General features: G+C 37.7%; 1 protein-coding gene across 1 annotated transcript in view; it reads left to right on the top strand.

Annotated features, from left to right (window-relative positions):
• Positions 1–16,786, top strand: part of LOC121951317 (disco-interacting protein 2 homolog C-like) — a 220,820-nt gene that overhangs the window by 159,119 nt on the left and 44,915 nt on the right. Inside the window, 2 exon segments of the mRNA XM_042497594.1 lie at positions 8,493–8,584; positions 13,532–13,642. Of these exon segments, the coding sequence (XP_042353528.1) occupies positions 8,493–8,584; positions 13,532–13,642 (203 nt within the window).

The following is a 16,786-nucleotide window of genomic DNA, read 5'->3' as shown; positions in this document are numbered from 1 at the left end:
GAAAAGTGATAGTAAAGGTGTGGACCTGACCCACCGGAACCCAACTTTGCATGCATTAATCTTCCCAAAAACTCATCAGAGGGTCCAATGGTAGGTAGACCGGTTCATAAATAGTTCAGATAGGGTAATTCTTGTCATTTTTCCTTCACTTAAAAGATAATAGACAGTCCTCTTGAATTAGAAGCACACCTGAGACTTGAGACTTGACCCGATTAGACTGGATAATTTGAACCCTTCTTGACTCAGATGAGGGTCACCAAATGGTTAAATTAGGCAGTGCTAATTGAGTATGAACCAAGTATATGTTACTGTATTGCCTGCTTCTTGCCTAAAATGTTTTCAGAAACATATTTTAGTGTCCTTTTAGCTGTAATAGCGAAAGTTTTTGAACAGGAAGTGGGCACTGTACTGTGTCCTGCACAGTGAAACTAGAGGCTGAAAATACTGAGATCAAACAGTAAAACAAAGCAGCAGTGATCAATTATAAACCAACTTCCTGTTATTGCGTTGCATATTTCTTTGCTAAAATGCTTTGCAGGAACAAGTTTTAGCTTAACTTTTAACTGTAATATGAGATAGTTTGTTATCAGCTGGTCACCACTGAATCAAATGGATGAGTTCCCATTATTTCACCCACCAACAGGAGTGTTTATTGGTCTGGTATGGCGCAGTGCATTCTGGCAGTTGAAGGTTTTCTACCTCTTAAGGTAGAAAACCTAGGCTCTGTAATTATAGCACCAGGCGGAGGTGATGTTCCAGTAAAACCATTTACATTACAACCATCGGTTTAACACAATCAAGTGAAAATATGTGAATGCAATTGTGCCTATTTATATGATTAAAGACTGATAGTGTTGTGGAGGTGGTAACAACAGGTGAAATTCGACACAGAACTATGAATTCCTATGCCAGAGGCAACAACTGCCTTTCATAGAAGTATAAATCCACGGTTAGTGTTCAATCTATCAGAAAACACAGTAAATGTAGAAGAAAACAAGTCTTTCACAGCCAGAAGTGAGAAGACAAACACACAGCAGGTACAAAATATTAAGAAATAATCCAAAACATATATCAACCGTCTCGCCTGCAGCCACCGCCCCAGCACCCTGAACACATTCACTGCAGCTGAATCACATCACGTCTTCACCCCCGCTTCAGTGCCATAGTTTAAGTCTACATTCAAATTGGAACAAACTCTTTTGTTCAGCAGCTGAAGGCTACAGATCCGAGTTATTCATCTCCCCAAACGACAGTGGAGAAAATGGTTTTGGGTCTGGAGGGTGTAAAGAGATTTAGCTGAAGTGAACAGAGCTTCTTCTCTCAGGTCCTCATGAATTTAGAGTCAGACCTCCCCACTCCACAGCGGAGAGAATGAAGTGACACCGAAAGGACATGCAAACACATATACATCAGACAGGCATGAACACATTAATGCACATGAACTCAGACTCACCATTTGAGGTTCAGAATTTAAAACGTTTTTACTCATTTTACCTAAAAAGACAGCAAGTCCCAGAATGACAGTGAAAAATACTTTAAAGTGAAAGTCTGTATTCTTGTCTTCCAAAAATGAATGATTCACTTATTACTTACTTATTCTGTGTTTTTATGCCTCATCATTTTTTTCTTGTTTTTGAGGATTGTCTGTACGGACTACTAATCTCAAAGAGACTGAGTAAAATTTGGAACAAATGTCCACTTAGACTCAGTGATTAACTGGTTAAATTGTGGTGGTCATAGTTCAAAAATCAAGGTCACTGTGACTTCTTCTGCAACAAACTTATGAGCACAATACCTCAAGAACACCTTGAGGTGATTTCATCAAATTTGGCACAAACATCCACTTGGACTTAAAGATGAACTGAATACAATTTGGTGCACAAACGTCAAGGTCATTGTGGCTCAGCTTGTATGTTGCACATTTATTGAAAACTGCGAGATTAATGTAGTGAAAAGTGCAGTATTTCCCTCTGAAAGAGAGTAGAGGGAAAGTAGAATTTATCTAAGTAAGAAAACTGTTTTGTGAAGAACAGTACTTAAAAAGTACTCGCTCACAGTAAACTCCCACACACACACAATCATTAACCCAGACTCAGTTTTATCCCCATCAACTTTCTTCAAATAGGCATACAGCTTGTGTGTGTGTGTGTGTGTGTGCGTGCGTGCGCGCACGCGTGTGTGTGTGTGTGTGTGAAAGAGAGAGAGAGAGAGAGAGTGTGTGTGTGACAGAACAAACTGATTTGTGAGGAGTGAGCTTGCAGCTGATGATGAGGCGATGTGTGCTCACTAGACTGTGAAATGTCTTCAGCCAGCACTCAGGAGTCTGCCACCAGTGAGACAACAACATGGTGAGACAGTGTGTGTGTGTGTGTATGTGTGGTGTGGTGTGTGGTGCGGTGCTGAATCTAAATCTCAATCTCTATCTCTATCTTCCTTTATCTTTCATTCCTGGTGTCTTTCTCTTTGATGTCGGCCGACAAGGACAAACTTGCTTTGTTTCTTCCTGTCGGGTCGTCCTCCGCCCCCATCCGGAGAACAGAGAGAATTCATGATACTGAATTCTCCGACTGTCCTTAAACTCAACCCTCGCCATGCTGCACTGCAGATAACCTCACATAATTGGCAGGGGAGAAACATATTTCTATTCCTGTTTTAAAAAGTTTGGAACAAACCCAGAGTGTCTCGGGCAGCTTTGATCCTGAGTAAACAGCACTGCTGATGTTATTTATCAGCAAGTCACGTTATCGATAAAAGAGTTTGAATTTCTCTACTGCATGAGGAGGACTCAAAGTTTTAAAGTTGTGTGTGTTGTGTTTTGAACTCTTTCTTTGATTATTATTTGTGTACATCTGCCTTTTTTGGAGTGTTTTCTGTAAACTGCACATTCTGTTTTTAAAATTAGTAAGCATCTTATATAATGCCCCACCCATTCCCTTTCCAGGATTGGGTTTAATTGCAAAAAACAGTCACAATACTTCATTTGAGCGACAATTTCTTGACTGTCTCTCAAAGGTCTTAAATGTAACTTGACGAAATGTTAACTGTTGTACCCAAACATGGTATATATTAACATGGAAGTGAGCAGAGGCTACAACCAAGTCTCGCATCAGGGCTCAGCTGGAGTACACAAGTCTGAGTCAGTGTGGACTGGCGGTGCAGCAGAGTTAATTTGGCTGGGTTGGACCATATTCTGACTAGCATCCAACTATTTGCAGCCACACATTAATCACTCAAAAAGGTATAGTAAGTGTGAGAAAATATATTTTGTACAGGCCAACTTCAGTGCGCTCTCTCTCTCTCTCAGTCATATACAGTTTATGGCTCTCTGGAACTGCCTGCAGGCTGAGTAAAGGCCGAACACCACTGCTTCTTGACTCTTAATTCATCTAATACTGCCAAGGCAAACATTTTTATATGATTTATCACTAAAAAGAAATCAACTCTGCAAACCGATATCTGGAGCGTCTATGTCGCCTCTGCCACCTGTTATGAAAGCAGCCCCAGCACGCTCCACATTCTAGGAAGCTTTTATATGAATACTTTATCAGTATATTATAAGGCAAAGGCAAATATTATTAATATATGTTGTCAGTTGGTCATATCATGGATGCTTATATGAAATAGTCCAACCCAAGCTGGGGTGCAATTGTCCATTGTGTTTTCTTTTCTGCCTTCCATTGATGACACTTTTCAGGCTGGCAAACAGAACCAGTTGGTTGAATTGGACCTGCAATGTCAGCATTTCCTTTTCTAGCTCAGAGAAGTTTCTTTTCTTGGCCATATTAGGCTTCTTCACATTGAAAACTCTTTAAACACACCTAAATACAGGATGTATTAGGGTGGGGTATGTTTATGACGACTGTTTTCAGTGGCTGCATTTATAATCAGCTGGTCATTCATGAACAGCGAGATAAGAAGGTTTCATGAATCATATGTGAACCCTATTTTAGGATGATTTCTGTACTCAGATCTGAGCTGTTTTTGTGTTAGAGTGATAAATGAAGGCCAACGACAGATGTTATTATGCGATATATTACAATGCAGTACAACGCCATCCAATATAATATGACATAGTACAAAACTACATGATATGATATTAAAATGAACGATATATTGTATAAAGCATTATTATGCAATACCATATGATTCAGTTCGAAATTATTTAATACAACAATGTAAAATACAATAAAGCACAGCACGATCACACACAGTTAAATACTATACCATATCAAATACGAGACAATATAACACCATGCAGTATTATATGATACTATGATGCTGTAAAAATGGTACTTTACTATACAACAGGATGAAGTTTATCACAATGTCATACAATACCTGATAGGACTGGGCAATATTTCAACATTATATTAATATAGACTAGATATTATGTTTTATTTTGGATATCATAATATTTTACGTGTTGTCTTTTGCTTGTTTTAAATGCTGCAAATTGATGTTATTCTTTTTCCTTACTCGACATTTTTTTACTATTCTATTCTTTGCCTTTACCCACTTAGTTATTATTTCCACATTACGAGTGTTTATTTACTAAATAATATTTACACATCTAAATGTGTAAATATTTTGTAAAAGCACCAAAAACAACCCTACTGTTTCGTCACAGTATCGATATCGAGATATTTGTTAAAAAAATATCATATTTGAATTGCCACATATTGCCCAGCTCTAATATGATGTTATGTGACATCACACATTCAAGGCTGTATGTTACAATACGCAAAATACGACAAAATTCAGTACCGATTTTACAATCATTCATAAAAAGAAAATTGACGGTGATCATCAAATATAATTTCTATAGTTGTTTGGCTTAACAGTTAAAGATGTAATCACAAAAGCAAACTGAAAGGTTAAAACAGCCCATTTCTAAAAGTGCCGTTTGGAAAGAGAGAGAGAGACAGGGTAAAAAAACACCCTAAGTATGTCTGAAATCTTGTCCCAGTGCAGAGATGTTCTGTCATCCTTTTGTCAAACAAGAGTTCAGTATGTGACCGACTGCCTCTCACAAAGAATCACTTTTGTCTCTGTTTTGTTCTTGGAGTCATTTTCTCAGAGTAGCTGCTGCTCTCAAATGGCAAATACGTAATTTCAGAACAAAAGTGCCCTTTTCAATTAAATTAAACTAGATGATTGGGCAGTTTCCTGCTCCTCTCCTCGGTTACAGCGGATAAAAGGCTATTGGATGAGCCTTTCGTGGCCTGGTTGAGTAATGTCATCCTAAAAAAAAGAAAAAAGAAAAGAAAACAGACCCCAGCTTTGCACAGAAACACTCTGATTACATCTGCAGCTCTGTGATTTGGACTCGTCTGCTGGTCAGCAGCAGAGACACTTTCTAACATGCCAGCAGGAATCCTCTCCTCTGATTGTTGGACATGTTTTTTCAGACGAAGGATGGCTGGCTGTCACCTCCAGGGTGCCAACTATTGCTGCTGAAGTGCCCCGAAAGTAGGCATCCTCATCCTAAAACATATTCAGGGTCACTGCAGAAGTTTCTACACAAGTTTTCGTTTCCTGTGTTTATAACAGTTTCCTGATACTCATCAGTGGAATTAATACTCAACTGTCCTTATAACTATGACTTGCTTTACATGATCAGCCTTTTTTTTCTTTCCAATGGAGAAAGCATCAGCAACCTGTAGGGCATCGGTTCACATCCTGAGTGTCAGGATGACTCTAAAGGGTTTGCAAACTAAGTCTGAGGAGTCATGAGATAATTGAGAAGGTAGAGGCTACACAAACTATGAGTTATATTTTCAAAGTTTTCTCCAATCTTTTCTGTGGCCAAATACTGGAGAGTTTCAGCTATTCAGGCCTCTAAAAAGGAATTAAATAAAGTAATATGAGGAGTGAACATGGATTATTTATGGTGACTTTTACATCTTTGTTTTGTTCTAAGTCTGTCTCCTTAAAGGCCTTTGCATACCAATGGAGATTTTTTTGTGTGAGTAATTTGCAATTCAGATTATTTTGACTTAAATTTTAAAAAACAAAACAAAAAAAAAAAAAACAAGGCAAATTTTTCTGAGCTTCTACACCTTGAATGAATTCACCAGGACGTCATGTCACAATATCACGAAAATAACATACTTTTTGCAACTGTTACAAATTCATTTTACTGCTGGTATGAAACATGACGTGTGCTTTCATTGGCTGTAGCATGCCAACAAAGACCCCAGCAGGTCCAGATATTCAGTCTTTGAACAGTTCACACATGGTGCTCGAGCACTGATTTGCCTCTGATCTGAATTTGCTGCTGTTTGTCTGGGAGCTCTAAAGACTTTTAAGTGAGTCAAAACTCAAGGTAGCAGTAGTAAAAAGAAAAAAAAGTAGTGTGAACTCAGCATAACATGCAAACTTGTGGCGGTGTTACCTTTACAATCAAATCAGAAAAAAGCCTTTTCAAACAATAATTCACAGGTCTTCAAAGAAGCAGTTGCTAGGCAGGTCTGACACATTTATTGCTTTCTAAGTTCTCCCGGCATGTCTAATGAAGCCCATCCACTTCATGCTCCTGGAAGACACAAATGGTTGTTTTTTGTGTCCCTTAACTCTGAATACATCAATTAAATTCTGCCCCTCAATTCCACTTTTTATAAGCTGTAGTCACACCTATGGTAACTGAGTGAGTGTTGCTCTGTCTTTGCTTTGCTATTTGTGTTGTTTTTCTCTCCTGTCTATTTCTCTTGCGGGATCCCAAAGCTCTCCTTTCCTTCAATTCATTAGCTCCGACAAACATCAGAAAAACCTCATTTAGTGTGAAAAACAATGAGGAATTCACGCCGGATTGCTCATGCATAATATCTGCATCTGCTGGTGTAAATTAGCGGGGGAAAAAAAGCAAAGGCTGGAAATTGATTCTTTTGTTGTGAGTTACTGCATTAATGAACAGAGGTAACCTCACCTGGTGGGTAAATGAAACTGATCGAAAAGATTAGATAACATTATATATAAATAGTGATATCTAAAGCAGCAGTTATTTTGACAAATACCTTCTGAGAAATTAAATAATTCTCTAGGTGTTTTTTAAAATCTTTTCACTTGTTTCTTTTTAAGAAGAAGTAAATGGTCCATATTGCCTGAAGCTGCATGAGCACTGAAACTAAAACTAATTACATTGGTCAAGATACCAACATGTCTTTATTACTATAATTATATACTGATGTGGCCTGTATGACTTCCTGTAATGTGTTGTGGTTGTGTCTCTGTGTGTTAAGTGTAACATGGATTCAATTACTCCACAGACGTGAAGCAGCTCTGGTTTGCTGAATGTTATGAAATCTGTGTGATCATCTCCATACCAGTCCACCCACGAGGTGAAATAATGTGCTGTAACGCTGTGTCATGTCAGTGCGGTAATTTCTTGCATATGTCAACTCATGATGTCATCTTTTGTTCCACCATGCAGTCATAAGAAAAAGTCCAACAAAGAGATGTGTTCTTTACATAAGAAGCTGAAATGTTACCTGACAATCACTTTGATTTCTTTGTCACATTTTTATGCCTCCAGACAAACAACATCAGTGGCCGGAGACATTGTGTTTTCAGTCTGTCCATCCATACGTCCGTCAGTCTGTCCAATTGTACATCCCGTTGTGAACGCAATATCTTAAGAACGCTTTGACAGAATTTTTTTCAGATTTGGCACAAACCTCCACTTGGACTCCACGACGAACTCATTAGGGTTTAGTGGTCAAAGGCCAAGGTCACTGTGACCTTGCATACTTATCATTCACATGAACATGATTTTGAGTCAATTTATTCATATTTGGCACCAACATCCACTCTAAATCAAGGATGATCCGAATCAAGTTTTGGTGGTCAAAGGTCAAGGTCACTGTGATCCCATCTGTCACATTCTTGGAAATGCAAGATATCTCAAGAACCCCACAGGGGAATTTCTTCAAATGTGGCACAAATGGCCTCTTGAACTCAACAATGAACTGATTAGAGTTTGGTAGTCAAAGGTCAAAGGTGACCTCAAAAATCTGTTTTTTTTACCATAACTCAAGAATCCATAAGCTTATTATAACAAAATTTGACACAAATGTCTAATAAGATAAAATGATGATGTGATGGCATTTTGTATCCAAAAGTTAATGTTCTGCAAAAAGCACGTTTTTGGCCATTATTCAACATTGATCATAATCTCATAACTCAGGAAAAGAAGGAAAGACTTTTGTAGAGACTGAATTGAAACTGAGGTGATTGTATAAATCATCTTCACTGCTAGGGGAAAGATTTGGGCAAAGCATCTATGTTTTCACAGACATGGATAAAAAAAAACTTTTATTGTGACTTGACTGATTCACACAGTCATACAACCAGGAGACAGAATGTCTAGTTTATAAATGAGTCAGGTAACTACATTTGCCATTTCAAATGCTCTACAGAGAACAGTGTGGTTTTCTCTTAACTACCTGTATGCTTTATATAATTTTCTAATATTTATTATTCTTATCTGCTTTTAGGAAAACTGTGGTCCAGAAGTGTGAAGGTGGCCTACAACCTGCTACACAAACTGGGAACCAAACAGGAGCCACTCGTTAGACCTGGAGACCGGGTAAGTGAAAAGAGAAAAAACAACAACAACAACAACAAAAACTGATGATACTGTGATAGAGAGAGCCAGAGCAAGATGATAAGGAAAAAAAAAAAAAATAAAAAATAAGTGGTGACCAAAGTTTGGAGTGACATCCAAACTTAAGGCTCGAGAGTTGGACTTGAACTTTTTACTTAAAGATGTGAATGCTTTGAGATCTGACAAACTGAAAACTTGCCTTGACTTTAGACTTGAAAATAAAGACTGTGAAGTTTTGACCTAATGAAAATATGGCACAGAGCTGGTCAAGATGAATCTTTGCAACCTAACGTGATGCATAAGATGAGGAAAAATATAGCTGGAGTTCATTGTGGTTGTAAAATCCTGAAACAGTGAAAAGGGTGAGCATTGCCACAGTTAGATAATAAGACGCTGCATAGCATTAACTGTATCGGGTATGCATAGCAACATAAAACAATGTTGGGGAAGCTGTGGTTCAGCAGGTCAGGTCAGTGTGACTGAGACATCAAACTCCACATTGCACCAGCGCATTGCATGGTAGGTAGGAGTCGACAGACGACAGATTATCAGCCTGGCAGATTATGGGAGTTAATCTTTGGCATTTTGCCAATTATTTGCACCTGTATTTTATTCAAATGTTTGCTAATAAAGTTACTTACTGAAAACGTGAAAACGTGTGAATATCCAGAAAAATGCCCCTGTTACCCTGATGTTTACAGTTTTCACAGGAATAGATATCTTTGGATGTAAGCAGTTTGAATTAGATAAATTGCTGTTGAAGTGTTCAAATGTAATTTCAAAATATTTTCAGTAACACAAACAAATGTAAATTTCAAAATCACTTTCACTCATCATTAAATAGGGGGAACGCAAACAAAACCAAACTATCTCTGAGACTGCATATCAGTAATAGTGAAGGAGGATGTTTATTTTTGCTAATTTAGGTGAACTGACCCTTTAACAAGAGTCCGTTAAAATAAAAAACACCAGACTTTTCCTGCGTCGCCTCTTTGGTTTCCGTCTGTATTAAAACATCACAGAGCAGCTTGGTAAAAAAAAAAAAAAAAACAAGCAGTTTACTGACATCACCTCTCAGGAGTTTTGGGTACCGGCCAAAGATCCTTGGCGACCAAACACATGGCCATTACTCAATGTTTTAAAAATGGATGCATGTGTAGTCCTTCCTTCCTTTCTGTCAGTATAAACATCACATCACACTCAGGGCCTCTTTAACCAGCGCGCTCCGCATGCCTCCACATATGAACAGACGATCACACTGAAGTGGAAAAAGGTTCAGTAATAGTCCCACATGTGTCTGCTGTCATGTGACACCACCAGCATCTGTGTTCTCCTTCTCTGTGTCCCTCTTTCATCTTTATTATAAGCTTCATTTCCCGCTCAACTGGAGACTATGTCAAGGCTGGCATGATGCCACTGTGTGTTTGTGTGTGTGGTTTTTTTAATGTATCTCAGCCTGAAGGGTGTGTGTTTTAATCACAGTATCCCCCACCCTCCAACCCCCCACTGAGAAATGATACAAAAGTTGTTATTTTGTGAATTGGGGTTGAGTCATTTTATATGGAAACACAGTTTGGGGAAGTGATCCAATAAAGTATCAAATATGGTTTGTGGAGGTGATGCGACTTTCGAAACCAAGAAATGTTTCAATCTCAAGCAACTGCATGTTTGTTTTCATTTTTTGTCGACTTAAAGGATTTATTAATGGTGTCATAAAATATAAGGGGGATTATGGTCTTGTTCCAAAAGCAGGAAATAATGCATTTTCCCAGCTTTACCTAATCGATGAAAAGTAACACACACACACACACACACACACACACACACACACACACACACACACACACACACACACACACATACACACATACGCACATACACACACACACACACACACACACACACACACACACACACACACAAAAATCTCTAGGTATATATCTATTCATTATTTATAGAATTATATTCTAAAAAAAAACTTCACAACAATTAGAAGGGTCATTTTGAAAGTAATACTGGCAATCTACACACTTTGAGCTGCATTTTAACTATATCTTGTTTTTTATTTTATTTAATATTTTAGATATGATGGATAGTGATCAGTGCTATTAGACAAACTTATCATACAATATTAAACCAGAGCAGTACAAAAATGGGTGTCTTAGCAACAATTTTAATGTCATTTTGACATCCCTGTGTTTTGTCATCCACTGAGTATAATGAAATGAAAATGAGTGAATGAATGAAAAAGTTCTAAATTGAATTTAACATTAGAACTTCAAAAGATAAAGTCATCATTCATGACAAAGGTAGAACATTATACAAATTACTGTTCACAATAACTGACTAAAGATATTGGGGAATTGAGGTGAAATTTGTAAATAATATTACAATACAGTAATACAATATAGCAAGTCAGCAGCCACAAATTTTGGGGTCATAGTGAAACGATAACCAGGCAAAAATCAGTAAGCCAGTCTGACCTCTTGATAAAATCCAGGTATTTTAATGAATACTTCAATATCAGGCATTACCTCTGTTAAGTGTTTATACTGTATAACACTGTGGAATCGGTGCAGCCTTATATGCACACGCAGTAACAGAGAATAAGTTCCCCTCCACTCTGTCTGGAATCATGAAACCTGAACAGCTCCAATGAGACCTTCACATGTCAACATTATTCCTGCTCAAGCATCATTACACAGCTCGTTCACTCAGGTGCACTTAGCTTATAGCTTCAAACACACGCACACACACACAGACACACACACGCACACACACACACACACACACACACACACACACACACAGCCATCCAGCCCAGTACTGTATATGGAAGCTATTAAGCAGCACTTAAGCCGAGGGTTCACCGTTATCATCAAAACATGCAACTGGAGCCAAACTGGATCCAACTTTAGCGAGCAGGAGATACAGGCTCTGCTGTGACATTGTAGAAACATGTTGGATGCTGGTTGTTTCGTTCGTGTCCTGAGTGAAAGATGCAGATAGAAACCTTCCTCACAACAAAGTATGTTTCAGCTGAGCTTTTATGGTGCAGATATGATCTCGGGATGATTCACCAACAAGGAGGAATGCAGTGGAATGTACAGAATAAGCCGTGGAGAAGAAATTCTGATACTGATGTCAGCAGTAACTGAGCTGCGTTGAAAAAGTCAGAAAAATCTAGTTCAATGTTAACTGTTTTCTACTTGTTATCACTTTAGTTGTCTTAGCATTAGCTGATTCTAGGGTATTTCGGGAGACAGAGGTGTGGACTTGACTTGACAAAACAAAAAAGACTTGCAACCCAACTTAGACCTTAACACCAATGACTCATGACTTTAAGGTTTGGATTTGGAAATATTAAGAGGAAGTATGTTATTGAAAAAGTGTATGCAAATAACTTAATGAATCAACAGTGTTAACATTATTCATTCCAATCAAGTAGTAGGGGAGAATAATGATGAATTAATATTATGTTTGGAAAGAAATCCCAAACTTTGGATAATTCCATTCACATACAATATAAATATGATGTGGTTGTCAACAAAAAACAAACTGCAATATGCAACTTCTAACTTTATTTGATATTAATAGTCAATCAAGACTAATATTAACATAGTTGGCAAACTAATGCATAGATAACGCTAGCTTAACAGCCAAGGAACTTTTTAACAAACTTGTATCAACAAATAAATGTAAATTTATAATATATATATAAAATCTATAAATAGGCATTATATTTGTTGAAGAGCGCACTATGACTCGTTTAAGACTCGAAAGTCAAAGACTAGGATTAAGGCCTTTGAAACAATGACTTTGAAAAAATTGCTGCATACATGCACCTGCTGCAGGAAATGTACCCTTTTTTGGACATTACTACACTTACTCTGCATGTGCATTAATACCAAAAGCAGGTTCTGCAGTTCAGAAGCAGTGTGCACTTCCAAACCATGCATGCAGGGACCAGATACATTGGTAATGTATTTTTCAGGTTTACAGAAAAAAAATGAGAAATAAGTATTTACTGAATGTTTCACCAACTTTTTTTCTTAATTTATAGTATATTTCCTCAGCCCTTTTTACTATTTATTGTTCAGTTTCTCTATAACTGCGGGTTTGTTGTCATATTTGCTGCTGTTATATAACACTTTTAGTAGTTTTATGAGCTCAATACGCCAGTAAAACTGCCTGAACTGAAGGGAAATGAGCCAAAACAGAGAAGAAGATAAACAGAGAGACACTCTGGATACTGGAGAGAAATGGAGCAGTGGGAAGACAAACAGAATATTTATACGTATACTGTGCGTATATGAAAGGCAGACTGATTGAAAACTATAGAAGAAGTAGACAAAGGAAGTTATGAGGGAAGGAGTGCCAGCAGGAGACATTAACCAGATGCCCCCTGAAAGATATAGCTTTGTTCTTCTCTGATAAGACCCATCGACTGCTCGGCTCATCTCCTGGCTCTCTGGCGACTGTCTGTATCAGTGATCATCCTTTAACATCACCCATACACATGTGCGCGTACACACACAACATAGTTTTGTTTGTTTTGTTTCAATTATTTGGCAGATTCTGAATGTCTCTACTGCTTTGCCTTTTCATTCTATGGTGAAATGCAAAATCTAGTCTATACAATGCCTCTGTGTTGGTTACAGATGGGTCAAAACATCTGTAGAAATGTAATGAATGTATATGCTGCCAAGCAGGTCAGGCAGACTGAAAGGTCTGATGAAGATGAAGCTGTTTATCTTACCAGCACATTAGATGATGGTGTCTTTTTTCCTTGGTCACCCATTTGTTAATGTTTCTCACTACAATTAGGCAGAGATGCAACCAACTATTTCCTGCACAAGTGTAAAAGCAGCGTGACTTTGCAATCTCCAGATATACATCTTATCTTCTCTGTCTCCCTGCTGCCTGTAGGTGGCGCTGGTCTTTCCAAACAACGACCCTGCTGCCTTCATGACGGCTTTTTACGGCTGCTTGTTGGCCGAAGTTGTCCCTGTGCCAATAGAAGTACCGCTGACAAGGAAGGTAAGCTTTCATGGTGCCGAACTTAAACCAAAGACCAAGTAGCACCTTAACCCTCTCGACCAAATATGTACGAGGGGCTCCAAAAACCAAAATGGCAATGGCAGAAATGCTGAAGCCGAGACTTAAACACAAAGGTTTCACAGTAGCAGCATCCAATATTTGTACAATATGTGCCAAATACTGACAAAATTAGTCCAAAAATTGATATGTATTTCACTAAGTGTATGAACAGAATATGTTTTTCTACTCAAAATAAGAATAACATGGCACCCTTTAATTTCATTGGATAAACTTTCTAAAGTCATATGTGCTTTAAAGTGTGAATAGTGACACTGTATGTCACATCATACTGAGAGGTGCTTTGTAATAATAAATGGGTTAAAAAAACTGTCATTATAATGCAATTCATTTAAGAAAATGTATTTCTGTTGCACTTTTTGCACCTTTTACATCCAAATACAACTAGTTCTGCATAAACATACTGTACAAATTGAGAAACTACGAAAGAAAACAGGAAATCAAAAGAAAGAAAAAGATACTTAGCAACAAGAAAAAAGCATCGTAAACGAATTAGTTTTGTGGTCCCTTGATTCCTTCTTTGTTTGCTTTTGCAGGAGATGCATAGTAAGCAGGTAGTCTTATTTTAAGAATAATGAGGGAGAAACACTCATTGAAAGTTAAAGAAAGAGAGAAAGTGATGGAAACTGTGTTCAGTAGTTTGAGTCAACGGTCTGACCTCAGGCACACAGAGAAGTTTGTGTTGCCATTTCGTCTTTTTCTGCATGTCAAGCGACATTAGTGAGTCGAAGAGAGGACTTGCAGCAGAGCCGAACAGCGCTAATTCACACCAGTCAATGCAGCTAATTCTTCACCGGGGGATTGTATTTAAAACATGAGTCATCAGAAGGCGCCGTGGTGAGTCATTGTGCAGCACAGAGGACACGGAGCTCTGCTGAGGTGTAATCAGAGCCAAATGTCTCTGAGGAAACATCTCTGCTGTTGCTGTTGTTGTAGGTTTGTTTGAGTCAGAGTTTGGATCGGCTGTCACTGCGCGCTGTAACGCTGTCGGGAAGGAATCAGGAGGCCAGAGGGTGCGTGTCAGAGTCAGTGGAGGTCTGAGTGTGGCTTTGTGACTTCAAGCCTTCTTCGGTATCTTTTAATAATTAATGTAAAACACATTTATAAAGTTGCTGAAAGCAAATAACAAAGAAGATTAATGATCTAATTAAAAATAGATGGGCACATAAATTAATGACAAATGACAAAAAGGACCACAAACTCTTTCAAATTTAATGGGAGTTTTTCTTACATCCCTTTTTGAACCGAGTTGTGGAGTGTAAGTACATTGACTCAAGTATTGCACTTAAGTGCAATTTTGAAGTACTTGTAGTAGATAGTCAACATGGTCACCATTTATGATGTGTGTAATCTTTTGCAGCATGTAGATATTTGAGATTAAACTCCTCAATGCCAACCAGTCATTGGATTTTTTTATAAACTAAATTGCTGGTAAAAACAATTAGATATAAGGTAAAAACAATTAGATATAAGGTAAAGTGGTTCCCCAGGAAGAAAATGGCCAATGTTTTGATATCTTGTCAGTGAAGACATGTGAGTTCAGCAAGAGTGGTAGCTGGTCTGACTTTCAGGATCTTAAACATCTTTCTTAGAGAATAACCAAACACGAATACAGCAGGACAACATGGTAAAATTGGGCAAAGCATAGCTAATGTTATATAAACTGACAACGCATACAATGGAGAGTAGTATTGAGGCAGTAGCATTTTGAAAGGTGTTAAAAATTGTGGGAAATGTGAAAAGTGCATTGTGTCAAATTGTGTCATTTTCTAATTGTGCATCTGTCCAAAGTAATGGTAGTTGGCGCCCAATATTTTTTTTGTCCATCTAAAAATGCCACTGCATACATTACTTAATGTCATAGCATTTTAATACTGTTAGTGAAGACTTTCTCTTCTTAGTTCCTAAAATTTCAATCTTTCTGTTTCTCTTCATCTTAATGCAATAAATACATTCACAAGACAAGCTTATGGAGCAGTGCTCTTCTCAAAAAAAAATTGAACTTTAATTAAAAAAAGGAAAGAAAAAAGTAAAAGCCACATGTCTCTGCTCCATGAAGTCATTTTTTATTTTCATTTATTCCCCATAAAATCCTGACCACTTGGAGAACACTTTTACAGTTTCATATGTTTTAGATTAAAATGACGTATTTTCATGTGACTGTACTGTAAGAAGACAGCTAATATGGATGTTTGAAGCAAAGTATGGCACATTTGTCTGAAGGCGATCATATATTGAAGTTTCAAAACTTGGGTTATGTTAAAACTGTAGGTAGTGTTTGCAATATGCAACAAGCAGACCTGTAACTTCATACTTGCCTCGAGGTACATTTTTAACAGACTGGAGCCGCTGCTGAAGAGATTTAAAAGTCATCCAGACACTGACCACTTAATGAACTTAGAGGGACAGAATCAAAATCGTACAAAAAAAGAGAATTTAAAAGCTGCTATATCCCTTTATTCAAATACATTCCAAAGATGTTGTACCTTGAATCTTTATCTTTAAGTACATATTTTAGCAATTTAAGGACTCATCCTTTTAAATCTTTTGCAAAATCTGTCATTTATCTTACATGAGGCTATAAATGACTCATATGCCTGAAAGCACCTCCGGCAGTTAATGAATGTAAGCCTGACCTCTGAGTGGAAATCATGGCAAATTAAATACTTTAAAGCCAGATTTACACTAAGTAGGCATTTAGATTACAAGCATATGAAGAATCTGAAAGTGAACACATTCAAACAGCTAAATGTTTTCATAAGGTTTCTACAAAGTGTAAACTTCAGCTTCAGTTTTCTGTTAGAGATGCATACATGTGAATTTTAGGATTCATTATTGGATGCTTCATACCGAAACGACCCCTGGGAGTTGTAGCTGACTTCTAATCTTTCATATTTATGTCCACAGGCTTGTGCCAGTTAGTTTCTAACACAGTTGCACTGATGATTTAGTTGGGAAAGTTTCACATCCATGCTGCCATTCAGTCACCCAATATTGTCTATAAGAAAATGAACAGGACAAGCCCTAATCTACCTCCCGCTTTACAACTGCATAGAGTAGATGAGT

The sequence above is a fragment of the Plectropomus leopardus genome, chromosome 12 (assembly GCF_008729295.1).
Source record: "Plectropomus leopardus isolate mb chromosome 12, YSFRI_Pleo_2.0, whole genome shotgun sequence".
In the NCBI taxonomy this organism is placed as follows: Eukaryota; Metazoa; Chordata; class Actinopteri; order Perciformes; family Serranidae; genus Plectropomus; species Plectropomus leopardus.
Note: the sequence above shows the minus strand (reverse complement) of the source record. Positions and strands in the feature narration are given on the sequence as shown.